Consider the following 12,494-nt stretch of genomic DNA (forward strand, 5'->3'; position numbering starts at 1 on the left):
ATTGGTCCTAGGCTGTTCCTCCCCTTCCTTTAGGAATGGTACCTTCCAGTCTCTCCATGTGCATGAAAAGTGACAAGCATGGGTCCCCATATTTCTACTTATTGGGCCACCCTAAAGACACGGTTTGTAAAATCTGCATGAATATTATCTTTCTCTAATGAGCTTTGGTTTTGTATATGTTTTTAACTGATGTATAACGCTCTCTCCTTCATAGTAGCTTGTCTAATTACTGCTGGAGTTCTAGAAAATATTTGTAGCTGAGACCGTATACGTGATAAGGATAGGATTTGTGGGTTTTTGAAAATCTGAGATGCACCGATTTCCAGGGGTCCAGCTGAGAATGGCCCCAGCAAGAGGAAAGGGCGGGGAGAGTACAGCAGAGGCACACTAGCTGAGTTCTGCCCCACACACCTCAAAAAGTCCTTCGCAAACTTCAGTGCAAATAACTAAACGTATTTCCTCTGAGCCCAAGTTGAGACAGCAATAACTCAGGCCACCCTTTTAGCACCAGAGAGAGAGCCACAGTCAGCAGGCATTCTGGCCCTAGGAACTCTGAACTCCACCTGGCATCACAGTATTTCCCTGACCTGTCCTGTGGCAGTTAGCCACTCATCTGTGGCAGTTAGGACTGCATCTTCTCACTGTTCTTCCTCCATTCTCAGTGATGGACCATATTTAAGGGGAAAAAAGGAAAAAGAAAAAAAAAAACAGCGTGACTTGTTTGAAAATAGTCATAACTTTGTATCTAAACGGTATTCACCACTGTTTCCAAATGAACATTCTCAAGTATTGCCTATAATTTAAACTAAAATTTGGTAAAAAAAAAAAAAAAAATTCTTAAGGGAAAATATATCCTACATATAAATAAAGCAGAATATAGATGATAGTCTTACAAATATGGTTCAGGCCACATCCCTAGAGTGGCCCATGGCTCCTCTGTCAGATCCTGCAGGGGGCATGGACTTGGCTACTGGCAGTTTCATAGGAGTGGGATTTTTACATGTCAGTTTGACTTTTTAACAGAAACTGATCCTCATGCTCAGTCCTCATGTTTCAACATAGAAGCATGAGTCAGACGGACGCATTTCTCATTTATGGTTTCATTCTGCCCCATTCACATTCATTACAGCAGTGGCTAAGCATCTCTCCACCAGTCTTTCAAGTTAGCTCTGAATGTTTCTGAAGTTAATGACCCTGCTTGTCGCCACCCAGGCTTGGTTTAAATTTAACATAAAAGACAATAGTATTCACTAAGTGAATTATTTCATTGGACTGCTAAACATTTCCTCATCAAATAGTTTTATGCTGATGTAAATATCTATACGTACATACGCTATCGCAATCATTGCTTAACGATGTCTACAAAAACAGAAGTTTTAAATGTGTCATTTCTTTAAAGTGTCTGTTTCCCCTGATTTCCTTAATCAGGGGAAACCTACAGTAGGGTATAGAGGAGATAGCTAGAAAATGTAGAAAGTCATGGAATAATTATTGAGGAGACGTAGTCCGGTGACCATGGATTGAAGAGATATAGATTTCTGTTTCTGACAAAAGAAAGGCATATACTTGCCATAGAAGTTACCTTACTAGTCTGTAATCCACGGAGGTGAAGGGACCTGAATCAATCAAGTCACTAAAGCCACTACCTAAAAAAAAATAGAAGGGCTCTTTGTGGTCTCAGTTCAGTTCCACAAACGTCTATCAGGTAGCTTGCTTGGTGCCAGAGATATAAAAATCAATAAGAGAGCCTCTGCCCATATGCATTCACAAGCAAGTAGGGGTGACAGGGAAAATCAAGCAATGGGACAGGCATAAATAGTATTGGCAAAGGATTGGTAAGAGCCCAAAGGACACAGGACACCAAATCTGCTTAGCAGCATTGTAGAAGATTCTACCCACCCAAGAGGTGACATGTTAGCTGGACCTTGAGTGATGTCACCAGTGTGGGTAAAAGGTAAGGCAGCTATCACAGGGGCTAAATGGGAGAGGGGGGGAGATAAAATGAGAGAACATTGAAGTGGGGTCTATGAAAAGGGGCCTTCTGTGCCAAGGAGAAGAATTCGGATTTTATATAATCAGATGCCATCAAAAACTTAAGTGGGAGCGGAGCAATATCTGTATTTCGAAATATACCTTGATAGTATTTAAGATGGATTTCATAGGAAACTGGAGGCAATTAACATGTTATTGTAAAAAAAAGTTAAGGCAACTGATGTGAAGACCAGAATTAGGGAAGTGGTGGTGGAAATAGCAGGTTGGAAATGGATTTTGAAGCTATTTCAGACATTTCACTGATGGGAGTAACAAAACTTGGTGAATGATGAATATAAAGGAAAATCTGGGAGGAGGCCTATGACCCAGGGCTGGGTGGAAAATGACGCCACACAGGTGACAGAGCAAGTTTAGGAAGGAAGATAATGAGCTTAGTTTTGGACTTGAGTTTCAGATGCCTCAAGGAGCCTTCCGTGAAACAGCCCAAACACAGGGCACTTGGACGAGGTGCGCAGGGCCAGAGGCAGCGCACTCAGGGAGTCCTGGACAGGACAGCTAGAGCCAGCGGTGGGATGAGGTCTCCCGGGGAGACCCCACCATGTTCTGAGAGAGCAAAGTCCATGGGACACAGTCACACTTGAGTGACAAGTAAAAGACATTGGTGAAGAAGGTCAGGAGAGGGCAATCCGAGAGGCAGGAAGAGAACCAGCAGAGAAGAGAAATATGAAAGTCAGAGAGAGGGTTTCAGGCTGCGGGTAGAATGATGCATTTTCTACAGGAAAAACTGGTTGCTCTGCCCTGAGGTGGGGAGGGGTTTAGGAAAGGAGGGGTTGGAGGGAAGGGGCAGGAAGAGACCCAGGCTTTCCTGCCTGGTTTAACACAATGCCTGGGGCATAGCCCTCCATTAATGGCTGCTGTGAAGACTGTGGGTGGGAAGTGGCCTTCACAGGCTACCTCCAGGACTGCACCACAAGCCTCCCCCACATGCCAGCCCACACTGTGGCCCGCTGGGAATCCACCCAGGGACACCTCGGATAATGAGAGCTCCGACTTAGATCCAGCCATGGATTAAGACCTGTTTTTCCTTTTGCCTTTTCAGAGTGAGGTGGGGGGGTGGTGAAGCCAGGGTGCAAAGATGAAGGACATCCCTTAGACCCTAAAGGACAGGGTACTCGTTGTTTACATAAAATACTCTTTAAGCACACGTTTGTTGCAATCATTCTCAACTGTGTCGTGTTACGTTCCTGGATCGATGTTCAAAGTATTCTGAAAATGGCCATGCTCGGTTTAATTTCCCTGACAGATTCCCCCTTTGAAATCTGGATCCTATCATCAGTACTCCAGTGAAAATATCTCAACAACCACCAGTCTCGCCAGGGTGACAAAATCCAATGATTGATTCAATTCTCCATCCCCTTGGGACTCCCTGTAATAGTTAATTACCACTATCGTCAGTGTACGCGCTGGATTTTCTCTTGCCTCTTTGAATGCTCCTCCAGCGTCACTCCCCTGTCTTCCTCTCCAGTAACACCCCGCCCCATCTTTTCCTCAGAATCTCATCTGCTCTCAGGGCTCCCCCTGTTGCCACTATGCAGATGACTCTCATGTCTGTTTTGCCATCTCTGATTCCACGGCTCCACCTGAAGACTTCCAACTGCCCGCTAGACGTTTCTATGGAGATGCCCACATTTATGCATTCAAAATTGTGTGCATGATCTTTCCTCCTAAAATACTCCTCCCCTTGAGTCACCTATTAATTAAGAGACCATCAACCCTCCTCATTGCCCAGCTCAAAACCATCCTGAGGGCCTTCCCCACCTATATATATATACAACCAGTCCCCAAGTTGGAGTGATTTTACTTCTCTCATTTCTCACAGCAGCTCTCTCCTCCATTGCAGTCGAACTCCAGTTCAGGCCCACTCCACAGGACTAAAGAGCCTTCTGCCTGTTTTCCCTACTGCAATGGCCAATCTTTCCTGCTCACTGATGCCGGAACAATTGATTGTCCTAAAGGACTGCCCCACTCAGAGACCTTTCACACACACACACACACACACACACACACACACACCCCAATAACAACAAACTCCAAAGCCGTTGCTGATTTGTTCCCATGCAAATCAGTCTTATCTTATCTACCACAATATCAGTGGTCCAGCCAGCTGAAACACTTGCCATTGTCCTCTATTCCCAACGTCATGGCTGTCACATGCTGATCCCTTGGTCTGGAAAACACTTTTCCCAAATCATGTCATCCTTCAAGAACCAGATCAAAGGCTGCCTCCACCATGAATCCTTCCCCAGGTCCACCAATCAGAAGTAATGTCTCAATTCTCTGAAGTCCCACTGGCCTTTTTATGTCTCCCCTGTGCCCTCTCACTCTGTTTTGCGACATAATTATCAATCTCCACATAACGACCTCCCCTTTCTGGAATTGAAATACTGGTTGTTACCCTAGGTTCTTAACATAGTGCTTTGCAGATAGTGAATAAGTGAGTGAATAAGTGAGTAGAATTCTTGCACTATCACAAGGGCATCATTCTGACAGCAAATTTCAATGATTTTGTTGAGATAGCTGCAGAAAGTGTAGAATTATGGTCCAAATTTCCACCAACCCTCTCAACCTAACCCAGAAGTAGGCTTTTTGTGTTTTGGGGTGTTTTTTGTTTTCTTTTCTTTTTTAAATACTGCCTGCCTGTCTGCCTTTTTCCTTATAATGTATCTATCTTTTTCTGTCAAGAGTTAAGTGGAGGAAACATGACTAATTGAATGTTCCAAGTAGTTATTTCTGGTTAATCTAAGTTTTATTGTTTCCATAAAGTATTTTCATTCAAAGTGTAGTTATGACCTATGTTGCCAGCACAAACTGTAGTTTAACATGCCAGAGTTGCTTCTTTGCTACAGAAATGCCATGTATAGTCGTCTTCTGGAGCTGCAGGCTACCAGGAACTGTGGAACAAGAGCTAACATTAGGTCTGAGTGGGATTATGTGCTATGGAACGGGAACCACCATGAAAAATTTTCCAAGCTCCCTTCTAGCCTCCTAGATCTATACCAAGTTCTTCCAAATTTACCTATTGTATGATTATATGTCAGCCATTGTTTGATGCTGTGAGACTAAAGGGAAAAAAAAACGTGGCATTGTCCCTCCACTCAAGGAGCTCTCCACCTCACTAAAGAGCTGAAAATACTCACTTGCAGCAAATACAAGATAGTACATACTTGAAGAACAAGGGAGTTTGGGACAAGAGTGGGAAATAATGACCAGAAGTGTCCTTGGAGGGAGCTGGTGATGAGACAACCCTTGAGGAGCCAGTGGGCTTGGGATAAGCGGAGAGGAGGGCAGAGGGCACAGCAATCCAAACTGGAAATAGGATATTGTGAGGGATGATTCTGACGCTAAGAAGGGAATGATATGACTAGAGCGTAGGGTTCCTACCGAAAAGCAGTGGGGGAGAAGTGCAAGAACTTTGAATGGTTGGAAGAGGCAAATGTCTGGAAACCAACAGCAATGAGGAGGCACAAGAGGTTCTCAAGGATCACACTGACATGGCTAAAGAAGTGTTTCAGGAGAGGTGGCAAACATCTTTGGAAAGGGTTTTCAATCCTGGCCACCCATTAGAATCACATGGGGAACCCACGTTTAAAAACTACCCATAGAGGCTCCTTCCCAGACCAACTAAATGTCATCAGAATGATGGAGGGAGTGATCGGGGTTGAGGGGCAGTGCAGGCATAGGGATGCTGATTTTTTTTTCAATGTAATGAGCATCTAGAGTTGAGAATCAGATAAGGAGGTAAATCAGATAAAGAGGCTATTATAATGACCTAGGAGATGCAGGGATGGGATAATGAGGTGTTAAAACAATAGAAGTGAAATACAGGAGAGTTGACTCTACCAACAGTCTTGAAAGAAGAATCAATAAGACTTGGTGGCTAATGGTGTAAAGGGAATAAGAATTAGGACGGACTCAGAAATTATCTCCAGGTAACATCCTTAGTATTTGAGAAGATGGCAGAAGCAGTGTCGGAGAAAAAGAAATAGGAAAATTCAGAAATTAAACTGTTAATGATTGGGTGACCTTTCAAGAATTACTTACATTCTCAGGGTCTTAGTTTTCTCATTTGGACAATGATAGGGTTTGGTTATATGATGTCCTGATTCCTTTCAACTACTAGCATTGAAAGTAATGTGAGTGAGAATTTCATCAACTTTCAAGAAAGAGTAAATAAAATCAAACTAATAGAGTAAAAAAGAAAAAGAAAGAAAGAAAAACGAAGTAATGTGAGTGAACTGACATGTGGGGGTAAAAAGCCATTAGGAATTTTCAGATGTGTGTGGACGTTCAAATAATGATGCACAACAAGTAATTGCATGAGTCATGTGTCTTCGGCAGATAAAACCAAAAGGGCACAGAAAATTGGGGGTGAGAGGAAGACCAGAAAAGGAAAGTAAGAATACAGAATTTCCCTTGTTGCCTGCTCCAGGCTCTGTGCCACCTCCTTCTTGCCCTGTGATGGGTGAGCAGTGACACAATGGCTACTGTCCCTCATAATCCCAACTTTAATATGTGGACACAATCATTCTTTACATAACCACTTGGAGTTGCTCTCATACGCTGGGATTTTCTGGAGAAAGATTGTGTGTTGTTAACACAGTGCCTTCAAAAAAATGGATTGGGTCATTTTATAATTCATTATGAAAACTCACTAACACAGAGAAAGCAAGTAACAGGAATTCCTAATGTCTCTTTTTAAATTCAAAATATCTCTCTTTTTTCCATATAAAATGCCAGAGGGAGAAAAATTATCTTTTCCAAGTGAGATACATCTGTTCAGTTGGACTTTTCCCATTAAATCCATCGATAGCTTGTCACCCCTGCGCATACAGCAATCAATAGCTTGTTTTCAAAGTGAAGTATCAGGCAGTACCCAAGCAAAAAAGATTTCACTGTTTACTCAGTGGATAAGTGAAATGTTGATTGCCTTTTTGATGTCAAATGAAGTGTAACTATGTCCCACTCTTTCTACACCCAAAGCCCTGAGGCACCTACAAGCTCTCTCGAAACGCCTGGTTGTGCTGTGGCCGGGCCACAAAGGTATACACATGACCAACACGCACATAAGAAGCTCAGCATCACTAATTATCAAGGCAATGCAAATCAAAACCATAATAAGATATCACCTCATACCTGTTAGGTGGCCACTATTTAAAAACACACCCACACAAACAGAAAATAACAAGTGACGGTAAAGATGGTGGAGAAATTAGAACCCTTGTGCACTGTTCGTGGAATGAAATATGGTGCAGCCACTGTGGAAAACGATAGGGTGATTACTCAAAAAAATTAAAAACAGAACTGCCTTTTGAGATAGCAATCTCACTTCTGGGTATACACCCAAAAGAATTGAAAACAGGATTTCGGAAGAATTATTTGCATGTCCATGTTTATTGAAGTATTATACTCAGTAGCCCAGAGGTGGAGGCAACCTAAATGTCCATTGTGGGATAAACAAAGAAAATGTGGTATATACTTACAAGAGTATATTGTTCAGGCTTTAAAAAGAAATCCTGTCATACTGAAGTAGGAATATTTTTCTGTGAGTCCCCAAATGATGTAGGGGACTTTGGAGTGAGTGAGTGAGTGCTGGGATCCTGTCTCGTGAGACTGAAGAATGGAAACACGGGCCCAGGAGAGGCAAAGAATTTTAAAAAGAGGATAGTTTATTGAAAGCAAGGGTTAAAGCTCCCAACCAAGAGAGGGGGTCCCAAATGGTGGTGCCCTGCGACTGAGGCAAAAGCTCTTACTTTTATACCTTCCCTTGCCTGCTTGGGGAAGGGGAGCTGTTTGGAGAAGGGAACTTGTTTGAAGAAGGGAACTGGCACCTTCTAATGAAATTCGTCTACCAGGTTTGTTTTGCTTGCCCATCCTAAAGAAATTAGCAAAATAATTTACTCTTACCTATCAGATCTGCTACATTTGTCAGGTCAAAAGAAATTTTATGATTAACCTCAAGTCCTTGTTACATTATGTCCTGGAGCAAAGGAGTAATTTCAAAACCTGGAGTTTCAGGATATGACTGTCTTTTGTTTATTCCACCAGGTACCTCCCTGTCTACCTATGGACATGCTAGCTAACTGTATCAATATGCTACAACATTAATGAACCTTGAGGATACTATGCTAAGTGAAATAAGCTAGTCACAAAAGACAAATACTGTGTGAGTCCACCTACCGTGTTTCCCCGAAAATAAGACCTAGCCGGACCATCCGCTCTAATGCATCTTTTGGAGCAAAAATTAATATAAGACGCGGTCTTATTTTAATATAATATAAGTCCCTGTCTTATATAATATAATACTTGGTCTTATATTAATTTTTGCTCCAGAAGATGCATTCGAGCTGATAGTCCGGCTAGGTCTTTTTTTGGGGGAAACAGTATATGAAATATCTAATGTAATCAAGTCTTAGAAACAGAAAGTGGAATGGTGGTTGCCAGGGACTGGGAGCAACAGGGAAAGAAGAGTTGTTCAGTGGGCATAGCATTTCAGTTTTGCAAGATGAAAAAGTTCTAGAGATCTGTTGAGTAACAATGTGCCTATAGTTCCACTACTGTACTGTACACTTTAAATGGCTAAGATGGTAAATGTTACGGTTCATACAAAAAAAAAGACAACACTGAAGGCTTCCCAGTTAAAAGCACAGAGGACTTCCCACCTCCTGAGCTTTATTTTGTAAATTGCACTGACACCTGGCAGCCCTCAGGGCCAGGAGATGAGGGATGATGTGGTTCTTAAAGGAGCAGTCCACAGGAGAGAGGCACCCGTTATCTTTTCTTTTTTAATTAAAGTTTACTGGGGTGACACTTGTTAGTAAAGTTACATAGATTTCAGGTGTACAATTCTGTAATACATCATCTATGTATCATATTGTGTGTTCACCACCCAGAGTCAGTTCTTCTCCCATCACCATACGTTTGATCCCCTTTACCCTCATCTCCCACCCCCCTCCCCCCTTACCCTCTGGTAACCACTAAACTATTGTCTGTGTCTATGAGTTTTTGTTTCTTCATTTGTTTGTCTTGTTCCTTTGTTGTTTTCAGTTTTATATCCCACATATCAGTGAAATCATATGGTTCTTGACTTTTTCTGTCTGACTTATTTCGCTTAGCATAATAATCTCAAGATCCATCCATGTTGTCACAAATGGTCCTATTTCATCTTTTGTTACCACAGAATAGTATTCCATCGTGTATATATACCACAACTTCTTTATCCATTCATCTATCGAAGAACACTTCGGTTGTTTCCATGTCTTGGCCACTGTAAATAAAGCTTCAATGAACATCGGAGCACATATATCTTTATGGATAAATGTTTTCAGGTATTTTCAGTAGATGCCCAGCAGAGTGATTGCTGGGTCATATGGTAATTCTATTCCTAATTTTTTGAGGAACCTCCACACTGCCTTCCTTAACGGCTGCACCAGTCTGCATTCCCACCAACAGTGTATGAGGGTTCCTTTTTCTCCACAGCCTCTCCAACACTTGATTATTTGTCTTGTTGATGATAGCCATTCTAACTGGTGTGAGGTGATATCTCATTGTCGTTTTTATTTGCATTTCTCTGATGATTAGTGATGTTGAGCATTTTTGCATATGTCTATTTGCCATTTGTATGTCTTCTTTGGAGAAATGACTGTTCAGGTCCTCTGCCCATTTTTTAATTAAATTGTTCGTTTTTTTTGTTGTTGAGTTATGAGTTCCTTATGTATTTTGGATATTAGCCCTTTATCAGTGGCATAGTTTGCAAATATCTTCTCCCATTTAGTTGGTTGCCTTTTTATTTTGTCAATGGTTTCTTTTGCTGGAGGCACCCGTTGTCTTAAGATGGACATTACCTTGTTACCTGGGTTTTGTTTCCTTCTCTTATTGCTGGTATTTAGGTTCTTGCCTTTGGTTGATTTTGGAATGAGGACCTGGCAGTGGAGTTCCACCAGGGTCGTCAAGGAATTAGGATGGCCTCTGTAGAAAGGGAAGTTCCTGAGTCTGGTGATGTTTCACTGGTTTATTTATTGATGTCCCTTTGTATCCCACTTCTTTTCACAAAGGCTTCTATGAGGCAGCAGCTCAGGTTCAGTGGGTAACAGAAATATCAATTGTCCTTCCAGCCAAGCTAAGTAGGAGCTTGCAAAACAGACAAATGCTAATCGAACCCAACCCTGATACCCCACCAGGAAGCTCACTGACAGGGGTAAAGTGTTCCCACTTGCCTTCATCAGGAGCCTCAGGCAGTCGGTGGCAGCACTCACTATGGTGACAGGTAATGTGAAAGGAAATGCACTGCCAGTTTATTTAGTAAAGGAAATGCATTAGTATTGCAAAATATGGCATGAAAATCATGGCATTCTTTCAGCCTTTCTGTGATCCTGTTTTTCTTATGCGAAATTTTGTTGGGTTATCGTATGTGTTTCACCGTTCTTTAGCTACTGGATCAATTAGCAAGCCCAGAGCCCCATGTTAGCCCGTTATGGCAGATGGAAAGAACAGGGTCCCAAGGGGGAGAGCAGGGAGGAAGGGAAGGAGGAAGTGTGGGAGACAAAGAGGAAATGAAATCATTCTTAACAACAGGTGCAGCAAGAGCTAATTGTAATAGATTATAATATTATTAGCATTGCGGGCAGGGAAAAATCTCCACCCTTTGTCGCCATGACAGTTCCAACAAGGGCCAAGTAAAAACAAGGAAATCCCATCTCCACACAGGAAAGAGCCCTCAGCAGGGACCCACCCTAGGAACGCCTATAACACTAACCCTAAAACTTGAATATTTCCCACCCTCACTCGAATAAAATTCTAAGCCTCTTTTTTCTTCAGTGCAGTTGCCCTCCTCCTGGCCTGCCCACTCCCAAAATTTTGGGATTGTACTATTTCCTTCCTTTTAATAAGTCCACTGTTTGCCTGTCTGTGTTCACGTGGATTATTCCTGTGTCCTGGAATGCCTTCCTGTGAGGATACAAGAACGCTTGTTCTTTGGTAACAAGCCCCCTGAGAGAACTGTTTGCCTTCTGAGGACAGAGGCCATGTCTACTAGCTCAGCTGTGCCGTGCTTTGCACCCAGGGTGACGCCCTGCATTGTATGAATGAATGAATGACTACAAAAAAAAAAATAGAATCAGACCCTGCCCTCCAGGAGGTAGGGTCTATTAGAAAAAAGAAAACAAGCACCCCTATGAGGAAGAGACTTAAAAATAATTGTGGCATAAGAACATAGTACCTGCACACTCAAATGAAGAGGAATGCCAGTAAAGTTGAATGGGGTGGGAGACTTTTTAAAGAAAGAATTCCTACCCTTCCAGTCTCCAGCATTCCAATATGAAAGTTAAATTTTTTTAACTAACTGCATCATGTTTTACCGATGTTTATACTAACCTGTTTATATATATATATATATATATATATATATATATATATGTATGTATGTATATATATATATATATGTATGTATATATATACACGTATATATATACACGTATATATATACGTATATATATATACGTGTATATATATATGTATATATATCCATGTAAAGTGATTGCATTCTAAGAAAGAACCACCACAGTTAACCAGTAGACCTGGTTTCCTCTACTTAAGAGAAGCTACAAAACAAACTCAATTCATAAAAGAAAGTGGTATTGGATCCAGCTGAGTCTGAGGTAGATCTCGTGGGAGTTACGAGTATGCTTGAAAAATCAAAAAGCTAGAACTAAGCCTTTAATACCGCACAGCAAGCTGGAAGTTCAGTTTGGACTGCAGAATAGAATGGAACAAAATCCAGTCAATTATTTTCACCTCTATTTCTTCACAAAGAGTAAACAGTTTCCAGCTGAAATTTTTTTCTCAGCCATTTCATCATCCTCTACGGTATCTGATCTTTCCTCAATCCACCCACCTCAGCAGACGGATGCTTGTCCTCTAAAACAGAGGGGAAAAAACAACACACAGCACGGGGGGAGGGAGCTGGTGAGAGTGGGGGAAGACAGCCACAAAACTTCTGCTCATTCCAGAAACCTGAGAGGAGAAAATACAGGAAAGTACTGATTATACTTTCCCGAATTCCTGATTAATAAATTTCTCCTGAGATAGAGCATTTAGAGGCCTTAGCCTCACGTTCTGATCTCCAATTAGATACATATTCCTATGGCAGGCACATGGCCTGTTTGTCCTGGGTCTGACAAAGAAAAAAGGAGGGACAGAGAAGGGACCCCACACTCCTCCTAATGACCTGCTCAGTCAAAGGATGCCACAATCCTGGGACACCTTCTATAATGAGGGTCTGTGGGGTCAGAGCCAGGAGTGCAGTTTCCAGGCTCTCAGCCTCACGTGGAAAGGTGCTGGCTCAGGTAGTAAATGGCCATCAACTGTGATTGGATGGCCATCAGCTGTGGCTAGTTGGCCGTCAGCTGTAGCCAGTGAGCCATTGGCCACTAATATAACTCCTGTGG

The 12,494-nt window shown here is 42.1% G+C and overlaps 1 protein-coding gene across 4 annotated transcripts in view; it reads left to right on the forward strand.

Moving 5' to 3' along the window:
- MAGI2 (membrane associated guanylate kinase, WW and PDZ domain containing 2) overlaps positions 1-12,494 on the forward strand; it is a 1,312,199-nt gene that overhangs the window by 1,268,789 nt on the left and 30,916 nt on the right. For 2 of the 4 annotated variants that reach the window (XM_033088534.1, XM_033088535.1), the window contains one exon: positions 34-122. The exons of the other annotated variants lie outside the window; for them this stretch is intronic. In XM_033088534.1, coding sequence (XP_032944425.1) covers positions 34-122 — 89 coding nt within the window. The remainder of the gene's footprint in view (positions 1-33; positions 123-12,494) is intronic. 4 annotated transcript variants of the gene reach the window in all.

The sequence above is a fragment of the Rhinolophus ferrumequinum genome, chromosome 20 (genome assembly GCF_004115265.2).
Source record: "Rhinolophus ferrumequinum isolate MPI-CBG mRhiFer1 chromosome 20, mRhiFer1_v1.p, whole genome shotgun sequence".
Lineage (NCBI taxonomy): Eukaryota > Metazoa > Chordata > Mammalia > Chiroptera > Rhinolophidae > Rhinolophus > Rhinolophus ferrumequinum.